This window comes from Dendrobates tinctorius, unplaced genomic scaffold, assembly GCF_039654945.1.
Source record: "Dendrobates tinctorius isolate UK_male_01 unplaced genomic scaffold, ASM3965494v1 ptg000009l, whole genome shotgun sequence".
NCBI lineage: Eukaryota > Metazoa > Chordata > Amphibia > Anura > Dendrobatidae > Dendrobates > Dendrobates tinctorius.
Genome location: NW_027361677.1, coordinates 6,558,227 through 6,584,807, shown reverse-complemented (window position 1 = coordinate 6,584,807; position 26,581 = coordinate 6,558,227). Strand labels below are relative to the sequence as shown.

Here is a 26,581-nt window from a genome sequence, read left to right as displayed (position 1 = left end):
GATTTTCCCTCCTCACTAGTTTCACTTTCCATAGATCACTGTTCAGCGTGTGTCTGGGGGAGGAGCAGCTGCTCTCTGCACTGAGGCTGCTGGAGGGGAAGAATTCCTTACTGTGTGATGAGGGCTGCTTCATGTGGACGGGGAGGGCCTTTAGCTAAGGAGGGTGGGGTTGTTGCTATAGAGGGCATGTTTGGAGTAGAGTAGGAGGTTACGACTAGTTCTCATTTCAATGCCATATCACACCCCCTTGGACGTACTGTTCAGAATATCTAGAAAACAGTGAAAACTAGTGACAGAAAGTAAATTACTTATTGTCATAATTCTACAGCCCAGATATGTACTGAGATTATGTGAAAAGCCCAGACAACCCCTCTAAATGAGCATGATCGACAATATTGAAGTCGTTCAACGCTTGTTTCCCGGCTTCTTTACACTGGCTGAGAAAGAATGATGATGTCAGATAGTCTTCGATACAGTATAATGCAGGTCCCATATAGTATAATGCACTAACCATGGTCCATGATAGAGTATAATGCAGCCCCCCACCACACTCACACATACAGTATTATGCAGCCACACACACACACAATACTTTCCTCTCCTTGTTCCCCTGCTGTTCTGGCTTCTGCAGAACGTCTCAGCTCCACTGCAGGCAGACACTGAGTTAGAGTGATGGGAGAGGGCGTGTCACCTGACGCTCTCTCCTCCATCACCACTTTCAACTGTATCGGCATCTATGATGCCGATAAGTTGAATGCGCAATGGGGGGGTGACATACACTGGATTATATCGTCCACATTTATCCCAAGTAGTCCTCAAGGGAACCCACTTTAATCCCTTGATACCCTGCAGTCTGTCAGATCCTGACAGCTAGCGGATCCATGGCAAACAAAAGGGGGACAGAGGGCACCCATGTCTGGTCCCTCTCCACAACGGTTTGATTTTTTTTTTGTCAATATTTGTATTTTTCCATATTGTCTTTAATATAAGTACAGATTAGAAATCCTTCAATTCTCACACTGACCACTGGGGCTTGTTTAGACTCACTTCCTGTTGTTTCAGGAAACAATACATGCACCTAAGCAGCAATGAACAGATTCTGATCCTATGTTTTGTATTGAAGCATCTAATGAGCGTGTGCAGGGAGAAGGAGCTCTGACATCACCTATAGGGATAATCGAATAACTTCGGATAAGAGGTTATCCGAATAGCTATAGATAGCACTTACTGAATAGCTGCATCGGTAACCTGGATAACCGGAGAGCTCTCGATAATCATCTGTTCGGCGCCGCAGCTGCATGTGTCACGGCTGTGTGACAGACACAACAAATAGGCTCTCCATGCATGTGTTGTGACTGTCACACAGCGTTGACACCTGCACCTGCGGCTCCGAACAGCTTATTATCGGGAGCGCTCCAGGTATGCAGGTTACTGAGGCAGCTATTCATTAAGTGCTATAGCTATTCGATCATCCCTAATCACCTGTTGAGATTGGTGGATACTGTATTATCCACGGTGTTGCCTGTCATTGTAATCCTGTCTCTGGTAATAAGGAGTCCAATGAAAACAGTTCCTAAAATAAACAGGAATATTCTCAAAAAAAAAAAAAGCCATGGTGGGAAATGGAAAATTACAAGACTATTATTTTTATATTAAACATTATGATATGTTAAAGTAACAAAAAATGATTTAAGCAATAGGTCATTTTCTGACTATATACAATACAATAAAAAACAAATAATGTGCCTGTGGCATGCTGGGACGTTTTCTCAGTTTATTAAGCAAATTAATGAAAGGTGTAACAATTCCCTATAAAAAAACAAACAAGGGAGTGTTTGTTTTATTTGGCGGTTCAATAAATACAAATCGTTCTTGAGAAGGTTTGGTTCCATGGTTGGCTGGTAAGTGAAGGGCATGTCTTAATTTTCCTCCATTTTGGCTTTGAGCAGTTTCTCTTTAATCCTTTCTGACCTGGCGCGGCTCTCGGCTCTCTTGTCCTCATACTGAAAGGCAAAAAAGAAAAACAGTTGCAATAAGGAGGAATATCGGAGCTACACAACACTCTGATCTAGGGGTAAAGACCGGTGGAGGATCAGCGTCATCCTTGCCTATCGGCTGTGTCTGGTATTACAGCTCAGACCCATCTTAAGGACCAGGCATTCTTTTTCTTCCATCCCCATCATTCCAAGAGTCCAACTTCTTTCTTTTTCCATCTATCATACAATTGTATTATTTAATTTACTATACAATGTACAAAAAAATAAATTCTTTGTGATGGTATAAAAAAAAAAAAAAATTTGTATTTTTTTATTTTTTATGCCGTTAATGAATGTAAGCTTTTCCTATGGGCATACAGGTAATTGGTGAAACCAGTCTTACCTGTATGCCTTGTAGCTACGGTGTAGATGTTGAGAAGTGCAGTTATAGTGTTTTATGTTAATGATTTCTCCCAGGCTCCGGGGCGTGCAGTGCACTGAAGCGCCAAGAGGTGGGAGGGACAATGGGCGTGGGCAGGGAGTATTCATTTCTCTTTAATAGCCGTCATAGTGTTAGCCACAGCCGCCAGCTTCCTGCAGCGGCTGGGCGATTACGTGAGCCCGTTATTAAAGAGAAATGAATATTCACTGCTCCCCACGCCCATCGTCCCGGGCGTGGGGAGCAGTGAGTATTCCAGCAGATGACATCAGCGTGTAAGAAGCACATGATGTCACTGCCACAAGCGGAAATCAGCTGCTGACATCAGAACATGATGCTGTGAGGGAAGGTAAGTAGAATGGTTTATATTTTTTTGTGTGGAGAATGATGGGGGCCATGTATACAGAATACATTACAACTGTATTTCTCAACATCTACACCGCAGCTATGAGGCTTACAGGGAAGACTGGTTTAACCATTCTATTACCTGTATGCCCATAGTAATAGCTTAAATTTGTCTAAGGGGTGACAGATTCGCTTTAAAACCTACAGTGTGTACTTGCCTGGCTTTTCCGTGTCTCCCGTGTCTGATCCCTAGCCTTTTGCCTTGGGGTCTCATCCCACGTGACCTCTACAGCCAGTGATTGACTGCATTAGTCACAAACAAAACTAAATCATCACAGCATGTAATGCTTAATCTGTCCAGCGGTGGCGCTTACAGATCTAACAAGGATTGTTAAAAAGGAAACTCATCAGAAAATTACCTAATGTTTAAATCAAGTTTTGGTGTTAACCCCTTCACCCCTAAGCCTGTTTTCACCTTCATGACCAGGCCAATTTTTACAATTCTGACCACTGTCACTTTGAGGTTATAACTCTGGAACGTTTCAATGGATCCCACTGATTCTGAGACTGTTTTTTCGTGACATATTGTACTTTATGATAGTGGTAAAATGTCTTTGATATGACTTGTGTTTGTGAAAAACACGGAAATTTGGCAAATCCTGACGAGAGGCAAAAAGGACAAATCCTGACGAGAGGCAAAAAGGACAAAACCTGACGAGGCAAAAAGTACAAAACCTGACGAGAGGCAAAAAGGACAAAACCTGACGAGGTTTGCAATTTTCAAAAGTTTAATTTTTATGCCCTTAAATCAGAGAGTCATATCGCACAAAGTAGTTAATAACTAACATTTCCCACATGTCTACTTTACATAAGAACAATTTTTTAAACAATTTTCTTTTTGTTAGGACGTTACAAGGGTTAAAAGTTGACCAGCAATTTCTAATTTTTACAACACCAATTTTTTTTTTACGGACCTCATCACATTTGAAGTCACTTTGAGGGGTCTATATGATAGAAAATACCCAAAAGTGACACCATTCTAAAAACTGCACCCCTGAAGGTGCTCATAACCACATTCAAGAAGTTTATTCAAGTGCTTCACAGGAATTTTTGGAATGAGAAGGAAAAAAATGAACATGAAACCATTTGGGAAACTGGACCCCTCGGGGAACTTACCTAGGCGTGTGGTGAGCATCTTGTATTCCCAGGTCCTTCTGGGAAAAGCCGTAAAAATAAAAAAATCATTTTTTTCCCATAAAAATGTTTTTTAGCCCCAAATTTTGCATTTTCATAAGGGTGACAGGAGAAATTGCACCATATAGTTTGTTGTGCAATTTCTCCTGAGTACGCCAGTACCCCATAAGTGGGGGTAATACACTGTTTACGCTCATGGCAGGGCTCAGAAAACAAGGAGTGACGTTTTGGAATGCAGACTTGATGGAATGGTCTGTCTGTGTCATGTCTGGTTTTGTGAGCCCTTGATGTGCCTAAAGTGTGGAAGAAAACCCCCACAAGTGACACCCAATTTGGAAGCTAGATCACTCAGCTTTCATGTAGAGCAGGGAAAATTAAAAAAATCTAATTTTTCCCATAAAAATGTTATTTTAGCACCAATGTTTTTATTTTCACAAGGATAGCAGGACAAAATAGGACCCCAAAACTTATTTTGCAATTTCTCCTGAGTACGCCGATACCCCATATGTGGTCAAAAACTACTTTTGAGGCACAGTGCAAAGCTCAGAAAGGAAGAAGCACTATATCGGAGTTCAGATTTTGCTGGACTGGTTTGAGGGTGCCATGTCACAATGGCAGAACAGCAGAACCCCCCATAAGAGACCCCATTTTACTATCTACACCTCTCAATGAGTTCATCTAGGGGTGCAGTGATCATATTGACACCACAGGTGGGGGACAGAATTTTATATCATTGGGCAATGATGAAAAAAAAATATTTTTTACAACCAACATTTTGTTCTAGCCCCAGATTTTACATTTTCTCCAAGAAAATGGGTAAAAATGGCACCAAAATTTGCTCCACAATTTCTGCTGAATGTAGAAATACCCCAAATGTGGCTGAACAGTACTGCTTAGCCACTGACAGCCGTATGGCTAAGCAGTACTGTTATACAGGAGGCATCCTGGAGTGCAGAATTTTCTATAATAGTTTGTGGACTCCATATACAGAGCTCCTCAGTGCTAGAAGAGAAGAATCACCCCTAAAGTGACTCCGTTTTGGAAACTATACCACTTTCGGAATTTATCTACAGGTGTCGTGACGATTTTGACTCCATGGGAGTTTTTCAGAAACAAGCAGCAGTGGATGTTGCTGAGTATTTCCGTTAACAGATGACAGATCTGAGTGAGGACATGCTTTTTTTTTTGGATTGAGTTCAAGCTTTTATTGGGAACAATTTACATAAAGTTTGGGATCACATTTATCCTGAGCGCATACATTAGGGATTCCCTTTAAATCTGAGTGATGTAATGCAGATGAAACCCCTGAAGGATCCATTCACTATGAGGCATCAGAGTTACTCTGGCGTCCTTCTGGCCTTTGTTCAGCGGTGCAGAAAACTGCGTCTGGCGGCACTTTTAAGCATGCCTAATGAAAAGACGGACACTGCTGGATCATAGGCCACAGAGCCTCCATCTGCCTCATTATAGGACATCTTCCACCGGGGGTTCCATCTGAATGCCGTTTTTCAGAGATTTGCACACAATCCCCGATGTAAGCGCTCAGCGCAGAGTTCAGATTAAATGTGAGCAGTGCTTTACTACGATCTTTGGGAGGCAAAATGAACAAATCAACAGCAGGTGAATAATTGGCTTTATTTATTTTTAATGCCGTGCGGTATAAGTGAATAGAAGACTTTATCCTTTGGGTCAGTGCGATTACAGAGATACAAGGTTATCGGGTTTTTATAGGTTTGGCTGCTGTCACATGCTAAAAGATGCTTTTTTTTATTTTCAAAAATTAGTTTTTGCATCATAATTTTAAAAGCTATAATTTTTTCCATATTACTGATGACAAAGTCAAGTGAGATCTTGTTTTTTGTGGGACAAGTTGACGTTTTTATTGGTACCATTTTAGGGCCCATGACATATTTTGATCGCTTTCTATTCCGATTTTTGGGACACAGGATAAACAAAAACCAACAATTCAAGAATTGTTGTTTTTTTGTTTTTTGTTTTTTTAAATGCCATTCTGCGTATGGTAAAATTGATAAGGCAGCTTTATTCTTTGGGTCAGTACGAAGACAGCGATACCACGTTTATATAATTTTTTATGTTTTGGTGCTTTTACACAAACTTTTAGAGAAAAAATAATTCTAATTATTTTTGCATCGCTGTATTCTGAGAGCTATAACTCTTTATCTTTGCATCACTTTGTTTTGTATGGCCGCTTGATTTTTGCGCGACAAGATGACTTTTTCAGCGGTACCATGTTTCTTTACATTCATCTTTTTGATCGCATTTTATTCCACTTTTTGGGGCTTTCTTCCCTCTGCCTGCTCTCTAAATACTGCGATCGCACTATTTAGGGGGCTAAAGTGCTGGGAGCGGTGCGGGCACTGGGAACCCAGTGTCAGAATCAGCGGACACCTGGCAACGATCGCTGACGCACAGCCCCCTGTGCGTGGACAATCACCATGACATACATGTACTGCATTGGTCAGGAAGTCCTGCCCGATCATGGCGTAGATCTACTGCAAATGTCGAGAAGGGGGTTAAATGAATTTAAAACTTTGTTTTATATCAATATCTTTTATTAAAAATAAATGAGTAATCTTGCAATATTCACACCAGTCACTGGGGCTTCTTTAGATTCTTAATGTCCTATTGTTTCAGGAAACAACACAAGTACATTAACAGCAATGAAGAAACTCAAACGCTATACTGTCTGTTCTTTCGGGAAGAGTTTTCAGCAGACTCCATATCAGAGGCAGGATTACAGTGATGGGTAACACCTCTATCCACAACCGATAACCCAGGATCCTCCAATCACAATAGGTGATATCACACCGGACCTGGGCTCCTCCTTTCACAATGACCTTTGCACATGCTCATTAGACACTTTAATACAGGAGAAGGGGTCGGGCTCTGACATGTGTTGTTTCCTAAAACAACAGGAAGTTAGAGTCTAAAAAAAAAAACCCACAGTGGCCAGAGTGAGAATTACAAGATTTCTATTTTTAAATACAGATATGATAAAAAATGCCCAAATTAATATAAAATATACATTTAACACAAAAACCAGAGTTAAGCAATAAATCATTTTCTGATGACAGCTTTTCTTTAAAGCAGTATTCCTGCCCCTATCACAGATATCTCATGGATATGACAGGGGCGCAGTATGGGCCACTCATTTGAGCAGGAAGATATCGGTAGACATTACTTCACCGCCCCCCCGGTCACTGCTTGATGCAGGAGCATTGACAACCCTGTTGAACCGTCTTTTCTAGAAACGACGTTTCACCGCTGCACTTTTTCAGGGGAGGGAATGTTTCTCAGTACTAATCCTTACAGTTTATGATTTATAAGGTATGAAGAAACCTTTAAGAAAAAAAAAAAAACACTTTTCTTTCAAACTTCAGTCTCACCTCCTTCCTTAGGCACTTTCTCATCACTCGGTCAAAATCATTGCACTGTCCAAAGTATTTCATAAACTTGTTCTGAAACCATAAGAGAGAAATCCATGCTTGAGGAAGGTAGCACAACCCAAAATGTTCCTCCCACCTCCCGTTAGGTCACACTTACGTCCACGTGGCATTGCTTCAGCAAATTAATCAGCACGTTGCATTCTTCAGTGTGGAGGTGCGGAGACAGGTCTGGATGCATTGTACGTTAACTGTGGTCAGAACAGAACAATATGGAAGCTAATTAAGCAAATGACAGAGGAGCCCACAGTCTCGTTTAATTCTGATCACTGGGTGTACATACTATCATTCTGCAGTGTGGTTTAGGCCGTGGTCACATGTCCGTTTTTATGATCCATTTGTGCAGTATAAATATGGTAAAAAAATACATTCATCTGTTTTTCCCCTAAAATGGCTTTTAGGCCGGGATCACACATGCGAGGAATGTGGCCGAGTCTCGCATGTTCATACCCGGCACTTGGGAGCGGCTCCGTGCATTGCTATGCAGCCGCACGCTTCGCTCCGAGTGCCGGCTATTAACATGCGAGACTCGGCCGTATTCCTCGAATGTGTGATCCCGGCCTTAGGGGGAAAAAGACCACGCGTTTTGGGCTCTGGCCTGGCTACAATTGAACATCCGATGAGTTGCCATTAATGTGGCATACGGCAATTGCTCGCCGGGTCTCCATGTAAAGTGATGTCCATGCCCAATATGTGCCAATACCTGGCGTCACTTTTGATTGAGAAGTGCTGGATGACCCCCTAAGGTTACTCACTAAGGTGCAAGTGAAGCCCCCCTAATTCTAGTCAATATACCATCACTAAATTCCTTCTGATGTTGGCTATTGGAGACAGCACTGCAGAGCCGACAATGCATGCAATGAACCAGCAGCGGCCGTGGCCTGACAGTGACTAGGACACCAGCAGTGATTTGCGGTGAGGCACCGGGTCGACCGTCCTGCTTGTGCGCTCTCGAGGTGGTGGTTGGCTGCACCTTTCAGGCTATAAACAGGGAACCACTACGAGGCTCGCCGTGACCTGGCAGCGGCGTCATACCGTCTGATCAGAATGTTCAGGTTTGGAAATGTTTGACTAGCGGCATTAGATCAACGGATGACTTTTTGGATGTGCGGTCCATGTCTTTCTCTACAGATAGGGTATACGGCACAGCAGAGCCGACAGTGCAGACAATAATCAACCAGCGGCCGTGACCAGGAAACCAGCAGAGGTTTGAGCGCAGCTTTGGAGACGAATGCTAGAATGGAGAGTTCAGTTTTTGGAAAGCAAAGTTGTGACGACCCTTACAGGACGATATCAGATGTTTAGTGTTTATGTCATAAACCACTAATCTATGTAATATCTCAATTTAAAGGATACCGGCTCCACCCCAAGACAAACCCTCACTGGCTGTCATGTTCTGCTGACTAGAAGGGCAAAAAAAATACTGGATTATCTGCTGCACTGTGACGATGGATGTGCATGGGCCTCGTGCAGTGACAGTGCGCTCTGGCTCCTTACTACGGATCTGAGCCGCCAACAAGCGTGCATGGGCCTTGTGTAGGGACAGTGCGCTCTGGCTCCTTACTACGGATCTGAGCCGCCAACAAGAGTGCATGGGCCTTGTGTAGGGACAGTGCGCTCTGGCTCCTTACTACAGATCTGAGCTGCCAACAAGCGTGCATGGGCCTTGTGTAGGGACAGTGCGCTCTGGCTCCTTACTACGGATCTGAGCTGCCAACAAGCGTGCATGGGCCTTGTGTAGGGACAGTGCGCTCTGGCTCCTTACTACAGATCTGAGCTGCCAACAAGCGTGCATGGGCCTTGTGTAGGGACAGTGCGCTCTGGCTCCTTACTACGGATCTGAGCTGCCAACAAGCGTGCATGGGCCTTGTGTAGGGACAGTGCGCTCTGGCTCCTTACTACAGATCTGAGCCGCCAACAAGAGTGCATGGGCCTTGTGTAGGGACAGTGCGCTCTGGCTCCTTACTACAGATCTGAGCTGCCAACAAGCGTGCATGGGCATTGTGTAGGGACAGTGCGCTCTGGCTCCTTACTACAGATCTGAGCTGCCAACAAGAGTGCATGGGCCTTGTGTAGGGACAGTGCGCTCTGGCTCCTTATAACAGATCTGAGCTGCCAACAAGCGTGCATGGGCCTTGTGTAGGGACAGTGCGCTCTGGCTCCTTACTACAGATCTGAGCTGCCAACAAGCGTGCATGGGCATTGTGCAGTGACAGTGCGCTATGGTGCCTGCCCGACAACAAACTGTAAAGGGATACAGCTTGCAACCAATCAGATTGCTTCTTTCATTTTGAAATGTGACTAAAAGTTAAAAGCTGGAATCTCATTGGTTTGTTTCAGTCGGATGGTACCATTTTTTTTTCCAGGGGGGTGCTCAATCAATTTGCTGAACTGGATGGATACAAAAGCTGCGGGAGACGGAGTGCAAGTGTGGGCAGTGACGTCACTAGACAGGGTCTGACCTTGGAGAGGTGAGGGCAGGTTTTGACCTCCAGTGTAATAATATGATTGCACAGACCGGAAACCTGGTTCATTACCACAACAGCCCGCAAGCTCCATTCACCCCACACCCTACCTGCACGACAGCCGCTCCGCACCGACACCCCGGCTCTTTATACCTGACCCGCACCTTAGAAACGTACGGGTATTTTTCTTGCATAAGCATTATTCTAACTGGCTACAAAACCTGTCCATCAAAATATATCAGCCAATGAAACCGAAGATAATAGTTAAAAGGCGGGACTATAAACAACCAATGATAATGTGATAAAGGGGCGGGGCTACATATCTATCCAATGAATGAGAAGTATATATGCATACCCTTCTAAAGGGGGCGGGGTAAAGTTTCGTCACGAGGCGGACATAGAAACCAAACGTTGAGGTGTTGTGAAGGTGTCGCCTAGTGATGACGTCACCTGAAGCCCACTCAGCGTTCCGTGATATGATTGGCTGGTTTGAAGGCACGGGTTGTTTAGCGCCAACATGGCTCCGACGCCGGGGACCGACAAGAGATCGAGGCGGCAAAGGTGACGATATAAAGGGGGAGCTGGGTGGGGGGGCTGGGACGGCAGCCGTGCGGTGGCTTCAAGTTTATCCACTTTTTTTTTTAAAAACAAAACACAACTTTATTTAAAATGAAGCATACATACAAAAACTCGTCCCAGACTCAGTGGAGGGGCCCATTATTATCCCTGGGGTCAGTTATCAGGTCCAACAGCAGAACCTGAGATCCCGGAGTCCAGTTTCCCATTTTTGAACTGATCCTTTCATTTAACAATCGATTTCTCCGAACCGGAAACTGTCCGCAGCATAATGTAGGGGCAGAGACCCTGATTCCAGCGATGTGTCACTTTACTGGGCTGCTTGCTGCAGTTTTGATACAATCAAGTGTTTTATCAGCAGGAGATTATCGCTAGTAAATAGAGTTGAGCGATACCGTCCGATACTTCAAAGTATCGTATCGGATGGTATCGGCCGATCTTTAAAAAAAGTATCGGTATCGCCGATTCCGATACCGGAAGTCCCATTCAAGTCTATGGGACTTCCGGTATCGGAATAAGAAAAACCCTTTCCTGCCCTTGTACAGCCTCTCTGGGGTCTGTACGGGCCTTTCGGGGGTCTGTGCCGGCCTGCCAGGGGGTCTGTGCCGGCCTGCCGGTGGTCTGTGCCGGCCTGCCGGTGGTCTGTGCCGGCCTGCCGGTGGTCTGTGCAGGCTCCGGGGGGCTGTGCCGGCCTGCCGGGGGGCTGTGCCGGCCTGCCGGGGGGCTGTGCCGGCCTGCCGGTGGTCTGTGCAGGCATCGTCCGATGGGACTACAAGTCCCATCGGGCGATGCCTGCTACCATGACAGTGATTGACACATTAGCCAATGATGGGACAGTAGTAGTCCCATCATCCGGCTAATGTATTAAATGTAAAAAAAAAAAAAAAAATTACATGCTACATACATACAACATGCATACTACATACATGCTACATTCATACTACATACTACATACATGCTACATTCATACTACATAAATACTACATGCAACATACATACTACATATATACTACATGCATGCTACATACATACTGCATGCTACATACATACCACATATATACTACATACATACTACATGCATGCTACATGCATGCTACATGCTACATACATAACACATATATACTACATGCATGCTACATACATACTACATGCTACATACTACATATATACTACATGCATGCTACATACTACATGCTACATACATACTACATATATACTACATGCATGCTACATACATACTGCATGCTACATGCATGCTACATACATACTACATACATACTACATGCTACATACATACTACATATATACTACATACATACTACATGCATGCTACATACATAACACATATATACTACATGCATGCTACATACATACTACATGCTACATACATACCATATACATACTACATGCATGCTACATACATACTACATGCTACATACATACTACATATATACTACATGCATGCTACATACATACTACATACTACATGCATGCTACATACATACTACATGCTACATACATACTACATATATACTACATGCATGCTACATACATACTACATGCATGCTACATACATACTACATGCTACATACATACCACATACATACTACATTCCCACACAGCAATGGCATAAAGTGAGACTAGGGACTTTTTTTTTTTAAGTGGCGGAGGAATACAGTGCGGAAGGATACCTACCTTCCGTCATTGGATTCCTGCAGCCCGTAGAGAACGGCAGCATCATCTGATGCTGCAGTTCTCTACCCAAGATCGTCGTGGGACACACTCGTGGACTGCTTTGGATCGTGGGTGAGTATTTTTGTGGTTTGTTATGTTAATATTTATTCCGGAAAAGACAATGGCTTCGGGGAACAATGTGACAAGTATTGGTAAGTATGTTACTCTATGTTATATGTACTGTATGTCTATGTATGTATTGTATGAATGTATTGTATTTATGTAGTATTTATCTGGTATGTATGTAGCATGTAGTATGTATGTAGTATGTATGTAGCATGCATGTAGTATGTATGTAGCATGCATGTAGTATATATGTAGTATGTATGTAGCATGCATGTAGTATATATGTAGTATGTATGTAGCATGTAGTATGTATGTAGCATGCATGTAGTATATATGTAGTGTGTATGTAGCATGTAGTATGTATGTAGTATGTATGTAGTATGTATGTAGTATGTATGTGGTATGTATGTAGCATGTAGTATGTATGTAGCATGCATGTAGTATATATGTAGTGTGTATGTAGCATGTAGTATGTATGTAGTATGTATGTAGTATGTATGTAGTATGTATGTGGTATGTATGTAGCATGTAGTATGTATGTAGCATGCATGTAGTATATATGTAGTATGTATGTAGCATGCATGTAGTATGTATGTGGTATGTATGTAGCATGTAGTATGTATGTAGCATGCATGTAGTATATATGTAGTATGTATGTAGCATGCATGTAGTATATATGTAGTATGTATGTAGCATGCATGTAGTATGTATGTAGTATGTATGTAGTATGTATGTAGTATGTATGTAGCATGTAGTATGTATGTAGCATGTATGTAGTATGTATGTAGTATATATGTAGTGTGTATGTAGCATGTAGTATGTATGTAGTATATATGTAGCATGTATGTAGTATGTATGTGGTATGTATGTAGCATGTAGTATGTATGTAGCATGCATGTAGTATATATGTAGTGTGTATGTAGCATGTAGTATGTATGTAGTATGTATGTAGTATGTATGTAGTATGTATGTGGTATGTATGTAGCATGCATGTAGTATATATGTAGTATGTATGTAGCATGCATGTAGTATGTATGTGGTATGTATGTAGCATGTAGTATGTATGTAGCATGCATGTAGTATATATGTAGTATGTATGTAGCATGCATGTAGTATGTAGCATGTAGTATGTATGTAGCATGCATGTAGTATGTATGTAGCATGTAGTATGTATGTAGCATGCATGTAGTATGTATGTAGCATGCATGTAGTATGTATGTAGCATGTATGTAGTATGTATGTATGTATGTAGTATGTATGTAGTATGTATGTGGTATGTATGTAGCATGTAGTATGTATGTAGCATGCATGTAGTATGTATGTAGTATGTATGTAGTATGTATGTAGCATGTATGTAGTATGTATGTAGTATATATGTAGTATGTATGTAGCATGTATGTAGTATGTATGTAGCATGTAGTATGTATGTAGCATGTATGTAGTATGTATGTAGCATGTAGTATGTATGTAGTATGTATGTGGTATGTATGTAGCATGTAGTATGTATGTAGCATGCATGTAGTATATATGTAGTATGTATGTAGCATGCATGTAGTATGTATGTAGCATGCATGTAGTATGTATGTAGCATGTAGTATGTAGCATGTAGTATGTATGTAGCATGTATGTAGTATGTATGTAGCATGCATGTAGTATGTATGTAGCATGTAGTATGTATGTAGCATGCATGTAGTATGTATGTAGCATGTATGTAGTATGTATGTAGTATTTTTTTTTTTTTTTTTTTAACATTTAACACATTAGCCGGATGATGGGACTACTACTGTCCCATCATTGGCTAATGTGTCAATCACTGTCATGGTAGCAGGCATCGCCCGATGGGACTTGTAGTCCCATCGGACGATGCTTGCACAGACCCCCGGACATCAGCACAGCCCCCCGGCAGGCCGGTACAGACCCCCACAGGGTGCACAGCCCCCCGGCAGGCCGGCACAGCCCCCCGGCAGGCCGGTACAGACCCCGGGCAGTCCACACAGCCCCCCGGCAGGCCGGCACAGCCCCCCGGCAGGCCGGCAGAGACCCCCGGAAGGCCCGAAATGACGGCGCATCATGATGCGCACACACCGCGCATCATGATGACGTCAGGCCGTCAATCAACTGAACTTCCGATTCCGATGCCGAATTCCGATATTGAAAAAATATCGGAAGTCGGTATCGGAATTCCGATACAGCAAGTATCGGCCGATACCCGATACTTGCGGTATCGGAATGCTCAACACTACTAGTAAACCTTCTCCGTATTTATGATCCCCGTATTACCCCTGCCCCCACCACTGATTGGCAGCTTTCTGCCTATGCGGCGTACACAAAAAATGGCCAATCAGTGGTGTGGACGGGGTTATGCAGGGCTCAGCATTCAGAGACCTGTCGCAGAGAAAAAAGTGATATTCTCAAAACGACAGCGAGTAGCCCAGTAAGTGACACATCGCTGGAATCCGGGTCTCGTGTTGATTTCAGATTACATAGCAAAAACCTGCTGACAGATTCCAATCGCCAGCCTATAATGATGTCCATGGCGACTTCTCGGGACTTGGCTGCAATATTCGGAGCTCTTTTAGGAATTGAGAAAAGAGTTGTTCACCCGCGTCGGCCGCCGCCTCTGAGCGGATCCTGAGCTTTGTGTTGTCTTCTGCTCATATTTTTCCCTTTTTGTTTTTCTTTTCCCCCAGCATTGCCGCTATGGACGAATGCACCATCGAATTTATAAAACGGATGATTACACGGATGTCTTTCGCCGAAGTCATGCCCACCCTGAAGGCTTGGCGGTTTTTGGCAGAACGGGACCTCCAGTCGCTGACTATGGAGCAGGCGAAGGAGAGTCTAGCCATGGAAGTTGTTCATCTCTGCGAGGTAACCCGGTGATTTGTGGCGCAGTCATCGGCCCTAACCCTCCACCTCTGTTAAGATGTGTTATGACATTAGAAGGAGCCACGTTTTGGACAAGGCGCTCTGTATCCTTATAGCACCGTCTTTGGTCCTGATATTTGGCGTGATCCCATGGATAGTGCAGTGTTTGTAATGCTCATTTCGCTTTTTCTTTTTTTCCCTCTCCCCCAGATTAGAAAATGTACAATGGATCACGCGGCCGAACTGGATATCGTGTGTAAGTGAAAGTTATTTTTGCATCTATTAAATATTAATATATTTTCCCTTTGTCTCTAATAGTGATGAGCGAACGTGCTGGGATAAGGTGTTATCTGAGCATGCTCGGGCGCTAACCGGGTGTCATCAGCATGCTCGAATAATATGTCTGTTTGTTGCTGCTGTCAATCAGCCGCAGGGACTCAAACATATTATTCAAGCACGCCAAAATCACTCGGTTAGCACCCGAGCATGCTCAGATAACACCTTATCCCAGCACAAGCCTCCAACCTATGGCTTTCCTGCCCTTGAAAAACTACGCCTCCTATCATACCTTGGCAAGCAAAGGTACAAGTGGGAGTTCACTGCTTTACACCTTCATAGCTGATTGGGGTGTAATAGATTTTCGGCGTAAAGGCCCCATACACACTAGACTAATGGCCGCTGAATCCATGAAGGGCTTGGCTCACAGTCTAATGTGTATGGAGGCCTTCAGACTCTCCTCTGAGAATTGTCTGAATTCGGTATTTCGATCTTTTTGTTCTTGGCGAGAAAAGCCACTGACAGAAGAAGGTGGCAGCGACTCTCTCTTAGAAAGCAGCAGAGCAAGTCCTCCTGTGTTTGGGCTGTTGGCTGAACCGTCGTTCTATGGGGTATGCTTGGTACGCCGGATACAATTGCTTTAGTTCTCCATTTTAAGTGTCAAGTGGAAGAAATCTTCTGTCCACCATATACTCTAGAGTTAACCGTTTGATAAGTTGTGTTTTTTTTGTTTTTTTTTTTATTATTATTATTTCTTTTGCTCTAACAGATAACCATGCCAAGTCCAAACTGAAAGTATGGGAAGTGTTAAAAATGTCCAAGCAAACAGGTAAAAAAAAAAAAAAAAATAGACCTTAAAGCTCCGTCTGGTGTTTGGTACAAATGGCTACTGTCCACATTCAATCAGGACAGCGGGATATTGCGAGATCACAGCCGAACTCAAGAGGAAAAAAAAAAGCTATATTCTGTATCACTGGGCAGCTCCTTTAACCCCTTCACTACCAAGGGTGGTTTGCACGTTAACTACCGGGCCAATTTTTACAATTCTGACCACTGTACCTTTATGAGGTCATAACTCTGGAACGCTTCTATGGATCCCGGTGATTCTGACATTGTTTTCTCGTGACATATTGTACTTCATGTTAGTGGTAAAATTGCATTCAAATAACTTGCGTTTATTTGTGAAAAAAACGGAAATTTGGCGAAAATTTTGAAAATTTCGCAATTTTCCAACTTTGAATTTTTATGCCCTTAAATCACAGCGATACGGCACACAAAAAACTTAATACATAACATTTCCCACATGTTTACTTTACATCAGCACAGTTTTGGAACCAAAATTTTTTTTTGTTAGGAAGTTATAAGGGTTAAAAATTGACCAGCGATTTCTCATTTTTGCAACACCATTTTATTTTTAGGGACCACTTCACATTTGAAGCCACTTTGAGGGGTCTATATGATAGAAAATACCCAAAAGTGACACCATTCTAAAAACTGCACCCCTTAAGGTGCTTAAAACCACATTCAAGAAGTTTATTAACCCTTTAGGTGCGTCACAGGAATTTTTTGAATATTAAAAAAAAAATGAACATTTAACTTTTTTTCACAAAAAAAATACTTCAGGTTCAATTTTCTTTATTTTACCAAGGGTAACAGGAGAAATTGGACTGCAAGACTTATTGTGCAATTTGTCCTGAGTACGCTGATACCTGATATGTGGGGGGGAACCACTGTTTCGGCGCATGGCAGAGCTCAGAATGGAAGGAGCGCCGTTTGACTTTTTCAATGCAAAATTGGCTGGAATTCAGATCGGACGCCATGTCACGTTTGGCGAGCCCCTGATGTACCTAAACAGTGGAAACCCCCCCAAGTGACCCCATTTTGGAAACTAGACCCCCCAAGGAACTTATCTAGATATGTGGTGAGAACTTTGAACCCACAAGGGCTTCACAGAAGTTTATAACGTACAGCGGTACAATTAAAAAATCATATTTTTTCCACAAAAATGATCTTTTCACCCCCAATTTTTATTTTTCCAAGGGTAACAGGACCCTAAAAGTTATTGTGCAATTTGTCCTGAGTACGCTGATACCCCATATGTGGGTGTAAATGACTATTTGGGCGCATAGCAGAGCTCGGAAGGGAAGCAGCGCCATTTGACGTTTTTGGCTAGAATTGAGATCGGACACCATGTCGCGATTGGAAAACCCCTGATGTACCAAAACAGTGGAAACCCCCCACAAATGACACCATTTTGGAATCTAGACCCCCCAAGGAACTTATCTAGATGTGTGGTGAGAACTTTGAAGCCCCAAGGGCTTCACAGAAGTTTATAACGTACAGCAGTACAATTAAAAAATCATATTTTTTCCACAAAAATGATCTTTTCACCCTCAATTCTTATTTTTCCAAAAGTAACAGGACCCTAAAAGATATTGTGCAATTTATCCTGAGTACGCTGATACCCCACATGTGGGGGTAAACCACTATTTGGGCGTATGGCAGAGCTCGGAAGGGAAGCAGCGCCATTTGACGTTTTTGGCTGGAATTGAGATCGGACACCATGTCGCGTTAGGAAAGCCCCTGATGTACCAAAACAGTAGAAACCCCCCACAAATGACACCATTTTGGAAACTAGACCCCCCAAGGAACTTATCTAGATGTGTGGTGAGCACTTTGAACCCCCCAGTGCTTCACTGAAGTTTATAACGTCCGGGCGTGAAAATAAAAAAATCGTATTTTTTCCACAAACATGATCTTTTAGTCCCCATTTTTTTATTTTCCCAAGGGTAACAGGAGAAATTGGACCCAAAAAGTTGTTGTCCAATTTGTCCTGAGTACGCTGATACCTCATATGTGGGAGAAAACTACTGTATGGGCACACGTCGGGGCTCGGAAGGGAAGTAGTGACGTTTTGGAATGCAGACTTTGATGGAATGGTCTGCGGGTGTCATGTTGCGTTTGGAGAGCCCCTGATGTACCTAAATAGTGGAAACCCCCCACAAGTGACCCCATTTTGGAAACTAGACCCCCTAATGAACTTATCTAGATGTGTGGTGAGCACTTTGAACCCCCCAGTGCTTCACAGAAGTTTATAACGACCGGGCGTGAAAATAAAAATATCGTATTTTTTCAACAAACATCATCTTTTAGTCCCCATTTTTTATTTTCCCAAGGGTAACAGGAGAAATTGGACCCCAAAAGTTGTTGTCCAAATTGTCCTGAGTACGCTGATACCTCATATGTGGGAGAAAACTACTGTATGGGCACACGTCGGGGCTCGGAAGGGAAGTAGTGACGTTTTGGAATGCAGACTTTGATGGAATGGTCTGCGGGTGTCATGTTGCGTTTGGAGAGCCCCTGATGTACCTAAACAGTGGAAACCCCCCACAAGTGACCCCATTTTGGAAACTAGACCCCCTAATGAACTTATCTAGATGTGTGGTGAGCACTTTGAACCCCCCAGTGCTTCACAGAAGTTTATAACGACCGGGCGTGAAAATAAAAATATCGTATTTTTTCAACAAACATCATCTTTTAGTCCCCATTTTTTTTATTTTCCCAAGGGTAACAGGAGAAATTGGACCCCAAAAGTTGTTGTCCAATTTGTCCTGAGTACGCTGATACCTCATATGTGGGAGAAACCTACTGTATGGGCACACGTCGGGGCTCGGAAGGGAAGTAGTGACGTTTTGGAATGCAGACTTTGATGGATTGGTATGCGGGTGTCATATGCGTTTGGAGAGCCCCTAATGTACCTAAACTATTGAAACTCCCCACAAGTGACCCCATTTTGGAAACTAGACCCCCCACCGAGCTTATCTAGATGTGTGGAGAGCACTTTGAACCCCCAAGTGCTTCACAGAAGTTTATAACGCCTGGGCGTGAAAATAAAAAAAACATTTTTTTCCGCAAAATTATATTTTTGCCCCCAATTTTTTATTTTCCTAAGGGTAACAGGAGAAATTGGACCCCAAAAGTTGTTTTGTAATTTGTCCTGAGTAGGCTGATACCCTACATGTGGGGGTAAAACACTGTTTGGGCACATGGCAGAGCTTGGAAGGGAAGGAGCACCATTTGACTTTTTCAACGCAGAATTGGCTGGAATTGAGATCAGACGCCATGTTGCCTTTGGAGAGCACCTGATGTGCCCAAACAGTGGAAACCCCCAATTATAACTCCAACCCGAACCTCAACACACCCCTAACCCTAATCTGAGCCCTAACCCTAGCCCTAACCCTACCGGGAAAATGGAAATAAATACATTTTCTTTTAGTTTTATTATTTTTCCCTAACTAAGGGGGTGATAACGGGGGGTTTGATTTACGATTTATGGCGGTTTTTATGTTTGGCGGCTGTCGCACGCTAAAAGACGCTTTTTATTGTAAAAATAGTTTTTGCATCACCACATATTGTGAGCTATAATTTTTCCGTATTTTGACCCACCGAGTCATGTGAGGTCTTATTTTTTGCGGGACGAGTTGACGTTTTTATTGGTACCATTTTCGGGCACGTGACATTTTTTGATCGCTTTTTATTCCGATTTTTGGGACGCAGAATGAACAAAAACCAGCGTTTCATGAATTTCTTTTGGGGGGGTGCGTTTACACCGTTCCGCGTGCGGTAAAATTGATAAAGCGGTTTTATTCTTCGGGTCAGTACGGTTACAGCGATACCTCATTTAGGTCGTTTTTTTATGTTTTGTCGGTTTTTTGCAATGAAAACTATTTTATATAAAAAATAATTATTTTTGTATCGCTTTATTCTGCGAGCTATAACTTTTTTATTTTTTTGCGGATGATGCTGTATGGTGGATCGTTTTTTGCGGGACAAGATGACGTTTTCAGCGGTACCATGCATATTTATATGCGTCTTTTTGATCGCGCGTTATTGCACTTTTTGTTCGGTGGTATGATAATAAATCATTATTTTTTGCTTCGTTTTTTATTTTTATTTTTTAAGGGGTTCGCTAAAGGGGTTAACTAATGGGACAGTTTTATAGGGCAGGTCATTACGGACGCGGCGATACCAAATATGTGTACTTTTATTGTTTTTGTTTTTTTTTATTTTGAAAAAATGGATTTATTGGGGAATATTTTTTTTTTTTTTTACTGATTTATTTAGCGATTTTTTTTTTTTTTAATTATTTTTAACACTTTTTTTTTTTTTTTTTTTTTTACTTTATTACCTTGTCCCAGGTGGGACATCACTGTCCTGTGACAGATCGCTGATCTGTCACATCACAGATCACTGTGACAGATCAGCGATCTGTCACAGGCACTGCTGCAGACTTCCTCATGCCTGCGCTTTGCAGGCAGTGAGGAAGTCAGCTCCCTGCAGGCCCCCGTCGCCATCTTGGATCCGGGGGCCTGTAGGGAAAGAGCCCCCCGCAGCAGCGCTGCACATTGCACTGCCGTGGGGGGCTCAGGGAAGCACAGAGGGAGCACCCTCCCTGCCGATGCTTCCCTTTAACCCCCGGTACACCGCGATCGCGTTTGATCGCGGTGTGCAAGGGGTTAACGTGTCGGGGGCGGTCCGTGACCGCCCCTGACACATTGTGCCGGGTGTCAGCTATGATAATTAGCTGACACTCGGCCGCGATCAGCGGCGCTCACCACGTGGGCGCCGCTGATCGCGATGACGTAATATTCCGTCCATGGTAATTAGGTCCATGGACACATGGACGGAATATTACGTCAATTATAGGTAAGGGGTTAAATATTAGCTGCAATTCTTTATAGGACCATAATGTGCGACGAAAATACCCTTCATGATAAAAGGGTCGTCCGCTATTCAGGCAGACCCTTCTCATTATGTGTGTTTCCCCCTTTTACAATAATAACACTTAGTGTCGGCACTCGCTTTCCAGGGGCTCGTGTATCATGTTATGTCACGCAATCCCTAAGGTCAAACAGCGCTGGCTTCATTCTTCTTGCCTTTAAGGGAATCCCATATATCCGGAGAAAATGAGCGAGCAGCAGCGCTTGCTTGCGTCCAAAGGCAAGGAGAGTGAAGCCGGCACAGTTTGGCCTCAGGGATTGCATAACATAATGTTACGCAAGCCCCTGGAGAACAAGGGCCTACATCAGTAGAACGGCATCAGTGTTTTTATTATACAAAGGGGAAGCATACCGATTGAGAAGGGGCTGTCGAAGTAGTGGAGAACCCTTTTAAGCGAAATCTATGTGTTTGGTTGCGTCTGACGTTCTCAGATCCAATGTCACTGTTCCCTGATGAAATGCAATTCACTATTGAATATTCCCCGATACCTAATCACTGTGACGATAACAATGTTTGTCGTTTTTTTTTTTTTTTGCAGATACTGACATGAATTTTGCAGACGTCTCAAACTTCCTGACGTCCTTTAAAAAGTTTGTCTTTTCAATTCGGAGAAATGTAAGACTTTACGTCCGTGTGTGTACCTCTAGGTAGTCGCCTAAGATATTGCTGCTTCCTGCACAGCTGCCTCAATGCTTGGTGTGTGACGTCGTGCACGGGTGTGTACAGATGCAATCCGCAGGTATCATGCACGTGTCCCTAGTGTAGTGAATGGGACCGGTACCTGCCAGCTACAGACCTGGACAGGTGCAGACGCGACCTCATCGGCAGCGTCGCGTAGGGCGCGGAGATGGAAAACCTGTTTTTTAAAAAGACGACCATGAAAAAAACAAAATCTTTTATTGTATGGAGAAATAATTCAATATCTTCTTGATTTCAGGTAACCATTCACTTCAGAGAATTTGGAGATGCCTTGTGGATCCGAATAGCTTGGGGGAAAGATTACATGAAGCCTAATCAGTACCGGCCTTCCTTTATCGTATACCATATACAGACCCCGTATGTGTTCATGGCATGCGTTACAAAAACCCAGCAGCCTGTAGTTTGTCAGGTAACCACTTAATTTTTTTTTTTTTAATAACGTCCTCTTAATTTTTATTTCATAAATCGGTATCCATGAAAATAAGCGACTTTGTGATGTATCTTATCAGAGCAATCCGCTTCTTTCTCCTTCCAGAATGATCTTTCACTCTCAAGTCATGGGTATAATCTGCAGTCGCGGGCGACATATTTCCCCGTCACTGAGATGACAGTTGGTGCTTCTAAATTTCTATGGAGGAGCTAGAGGCCAGCATTCTGCATAGACTTTTATAAGCACCAGCTGTCAGTAATGGGACAGTCTGTATTCACTGGAGACAGATTTTACTTGTGAATTGAAAAATCTGACAATCAGGGGGACAAAGAAAAGGATTTCTCTGATAAGATCTGTTTGAAAGTTTCTTATTTTCATGTGCACTGTTGATATAATAAAAAAAAATAAAGACAAAGCGGCAATCACTTTTTAATTGTCCCTCTGACGGTGTTCATATAAGATGATGTTTAGGTAGTGTTTTTTCTGCCCTCTTAGTGTGACATTGTTTTCTATCACTTCATTGGGGGACACAGGTACCCATGGGTGTATGCCACTGTCGCTAGGAGGCTGACACTTTGGAAAAAAGTTAGCTCCTTTTCAGCAGGGTACATCCACACACTGGAACAAAGCTTGTCCGTTTGTAGCTTGGTGTCAGTAGGAGGCAGACCTGGATTTGACCCCAGATCCATCTTTTTCTCCTTGGGTCACCCAGTTGTGTTTGATAAATCCTTTTCCCTTTTTCAGGTTCTTCTCTACAGGGTGTAACTTCTCAACCAGTTTTCCTAAAAATAAGCGACCGAGAGAACAGTGTGGTGTCGTCCACTCTCTGGTCTGTGAGGCAGGACCTTACCCCCTGACACTACAAGCGGTTCGTGGCTGTCGGGTCCTTGCCTGTTGTCCACCCCAGTCCTCTCCTCGGAGCGAACCAGGTGGAAACCAGTTGTCGCTCCTGAGTGGATCTCCCCTCCTCAGGGTTGCCACCATCTTCTGCACCATCTGAGACCATGACAGTGCAGGAAGGAGAACGTCTTTTTTTTTTTTTTTTTTTTCATAGTGGCCACCTCCTCTTCTTTGGGCTCCTGATGCTGTTCTCTGGATGGAGAAGACTGAGTCGGGACCTCTACCTGACAGATACTGTCCCTCTCTCCAAAGTCCCTCTTCAAGGCAGCGGGGGGCATCAGTAATAATGGAGGAGAACCCAGCTCCTCTCCTCTTCCCAGTGGGCGATTTCCGACACTCCAAAAATTGCATAAATTTAGTCCTTGGCTTTTCTAAGGCTTCCAATGTTGGTTTTCGGCCCCTCCCCCCCCATGTGTAGCCGAAAACCAGCTCGCGGGGGGCTCGCGTGCACTTTCCCTCCTATTGGAACGCTTGTTTTATTCTTCAGCAGCCTTGTTCACGTCCCCCTCGCGTGCGCCAGCCAATCATAGCTCGAAGATTGCACGCACGCATTTTCTTTCATGGGAGCGCTTCTTTCTTTCTCTATAAGTCGGGTTTTTTTCAGCGCCCCCTGTCTGGGCCTGCCCCTTCACTCCGGCTCCCGTGGTGTTCCACTCCAGGCGCAGTGGCAAACAGACCCACCCAGACATGGGTAGGCGCTGTCCAGGCTGTGTTTTTGGTTTTGTCCTGTTTTTTTCTTCCCCCTAGGCATAGCCCTCCTTAGCATCCCCCTCCTCAGCCCCAGGTCTTACATATGCGCAGACCTAGAGAATCTCCCACCCGTTCCTCCCACACTATCATTCACTGCGCCTGTGTTCTCTGCAAAAATTGCAGTCCTCCTACCATGCAAGCCTCAGAGGAGCCCCCGCCGCTTGGAACGAGAGCACACCCCCCTCCCCCAGAATGGGCTCTTGTATCTCTCAATCAGTAACTGACCTAACCAAGGTGTCCCAGTCCCTGGTACAGGTCCTCGAATGTTTACCTAACCCTCAGCCGCCATCACTGCTTCGGTCGTTTTTCAGAATGAATTGCAGGCACCTATCCATCACCCTTAAAATGGCAGATCAAGGATAATGGCTATGAAGAGGGGAACGTTCCAGTTCCTCTTCTCCTTCCACTTCCTCCAGGATGCCCTCAGTATCCCACGCCTCTTCCTCTGAGGTGGACCCAGGGTCCGACCTTGATTCTTAGTCAAAATCTGATCCTGATATGGAGCAAACTTCCAAACTCCAGTACATGGTCGACAGCCTCATATCTGCCGTCAATTAGACCCCCCAATATTGAGGAGTAATGTCATCCCCTGGATCACTGTCTCACTCAAAAGGGGTAAAACGCCCTACGTGGGTGTTTTCCAACCACAAGGAATTTGAGGGATCTTTACGAAACACTGGGAGCACACGGGAAAAGCGCTTCCCAGGTAGAAAGCAGTTGGATATCTTATATCCTTTCGGTCCTGATCTTGGCAAATGGACAGAATCTTCGGCAGTCAACCCTCCAGTCTCACTCCTGTCCACTAAAATGGTCCTGTCACGCCCTGATGGTTTCTCTCTCAAGGACTCCACTGACAGATCAAGGCCTTAGGCTGCTTTCACACATCAGTTTTTTGCCATCAGTCACATTCCGTCGAATTTTTTAAAAAAAATGGATCTGGCGACTGATGCCGCTGTATCCCGTTTTTTCTCATAGACTTTTATTAGCGACGGATGGCCGCACGTTTCTCGTTGGACTGATCCGCCGGAAATTTATTGTTGCTGTCCGATTTTTGCTAGAATGGAAGCCTATGGGCGATGGATGTGTAACTGTACAACAAATGAAGGGAATCCGGCGACGCATTCTGCTTTATTTAACTGCGCATGTGCGAACACTGTGTGCCTGTATGGTGTGTGCAGGCTATGTGTGTGTGCGTGTGGCGGGTCTGTGCTGGGGTTTGTGTGTGTGTGTATGCAGGCATCATCCGGTGGACTACAGGTCCCATCGGGCTATGCCTGCTACAGTGACAGTGATTGACACATTAGCCAATGATTAGCTAATGTGTTTGAATGTAAAAAAAAAACCATACACATATATATATATAGTTCATACTCATCATCATATTCTGCTAATCACCGAAGCCCTTGCTCACCTTAAAAAAAATTAAAATAAACCAACAATATACTCCCTGTGTCCGACGTAATCCAATTAATACGATTGTCCCTCCCCTGTCCGTCCCTGAGAAATGTGTCTCCACAAGCTGGACCTAGTCAGAACCTTAGATCTCTACCTCTCAAGGACAGCATCCTTCAGATGTTCGGTGTCCTTTATTTGTCATTCCTGAAGGTTTTCGTAAGGGTTTTCCTGCCTCCAAATCTGCCATCGCCTGTTAGAGCCGCTCTGCTATACTGGAGGCTTACCGTTTTAAGGATCAACCACCTCCTCAGGGTGTGAAGGCTCACTCCACCTGTGCGATGGGGGACTCCTGGACCATTCAACACTGAGCATCTGCACCCCAGGTTTGCAAAGCCGCTACCTGGTCATCCATTCATACATTCGAAAGATTCTACAGGGTACATACCTGCGCATTAGCTGAAGTGTTGTGAATTCCCTGGCTCAGACTTCTGAGCCGAAGCTCCCCCTGCTCCCTCCGGTGGTTACTGGAGGTAGTGGAGCTGGCCAGATTGACAGAGGTCTGCCACCTGATGATGATGACGATTGGAGATCTGGGGTTACTGATTGGAGTATTTAAGTCTGCAGACTTCCTTCAATCCCTGCTGGTGATTGTTTTCCTATGCATTCTGAGGTCTGATGTCTCCTGCCCTGATCCTGCATTGTTCAGCTAAGGCCTCTTTCACACATCCGGCGTTGGAAATCTGGCGTGGTGCGGCGAAAAGATGGAGAGCTGGATGCGGCTGGGAACGCAGGGTATGCGGCGCAACTTACGGCGCCGGATTAGCTGTAAAGAAGTCGGGGAAGAAAAGCGAGACGGTGAGGAGAGCGGGGGAGGAGAGCGGTGAAGAAAAGCGAGGCCGGTGAGGAGAGAGAGAGGAAGGTGAGAGAGAGAGCGCTCCGGGCATGCGCACAGGGTCAAATGGTGCATGCGACGGCCGGATCAGGTGTAAACCTGATCCGGCGGCCGGAATGTGCCATAGAGTAACATTGTCCCACAGAGCCGGGAGGGCCGCATCCGGATGTGTGAAAGAGGCCTAAGTGGTTCATTTGCTAATCCTTTGCATCTGATCTGTTTTTGTCTCTCTCTGCTTGTGCGGGTTCAGCTTGCTCCTCTGGGGGCTGTGCTGACCACCGCTCCATATGTTACAGCCTGTGTCAGTTTGTTCCGTCCCCTGTTATATTGG

At 44.1% G+C, this 26,581-nt stretch overlaps 2 protein-coding genes across 6 annotated transcripts in view; one reads left to right on the top strand and one right to left on the bottom strand.

Moving 5' to 3' along the window:
* Nucleotides 1-1,754: 1,754 nt before the first annotated feature.
* Nucleotides 1,755-10,123, bottom strand: CMC2 (C-X9-C motif containing 2). Of its 4 annotated transcripts, none has more exons than XM_073582556.1 (5): nt 9,994-10,123; nt 7,519-7,609; nt 7,362-7,433; nt 3,937-3,974; nt 1,755-2,003 (listed from the first exon to the last, which is right to left on the bottom strand). In XM_073582556.1, the coding sequence occupies exons 2-5, from the start codon at nt 7,597-7,599 to the stop codon at nt 1,853-1,855; spliced, it is 342 nt and encodes a 113-aa protein (XP_073438657.1). In that variant the 5' UTR covers nt 7,600-7,609; nt 9,994-10,123; the 3' UTR covers nt 1,755-1,852. The 4 variants fall into 4 exon arrangements, with proteins under 4 accessions (XP_073438657.1, XP_073438675.1, XP_073438666.1 ...); XM_073582565.1 differs by lacking the exon at nt 3,937-3,974 and adding an exon at nt 2,109-2,213 and having other exon boundaries at nt 1,806-2,003; XM_073582574.1 differs by lacking the exon at nt 3,937-3,974 and having other exon boundaries at nt 9,994-10,122.
* Nucleotides 10,124-10,263: 140 nt separating this feature from the next.
* CENPN (centromere protein N) overlaps nt 10,264-26,581 on the top strand; it is a 33,850-nt gene continuing 17,532 nt past the window's right edge. Inside the window, exons 1-6 of one of the 2 annotated variants that reach the window (XM_073582544.1) lie at nt 10,264-10,444; nt 14,950-15,130; nt 15,338-15,383; nt 16,173-16,232; nt 21,723-21,799; nt 22,122-22,292. In XM_073582544.1, coding sequence (XP_073438645.1) covers nt 10,401-10,444; nt 14,950-15,130; nt 15,338-15,383; nt 16,173-16,232; nt 21,723-21,799; nt 22,122-22,292 — 579 coding nt within the window. In that variant the 5' untranslated portion in view covers nt 10,264-10,400. Of the gene's footprint in view, nt 10,445-10,511; nt 10,615-14,949; nt 15,131-15,337; nt 15,384-16,172; nt 16,233-21,722; nt 21,800-22,121; nt 22,293-26,581 lie in introns of those variants that run through there. The other variant, XM_073582534.1, reaches the window with a different exon arrangement.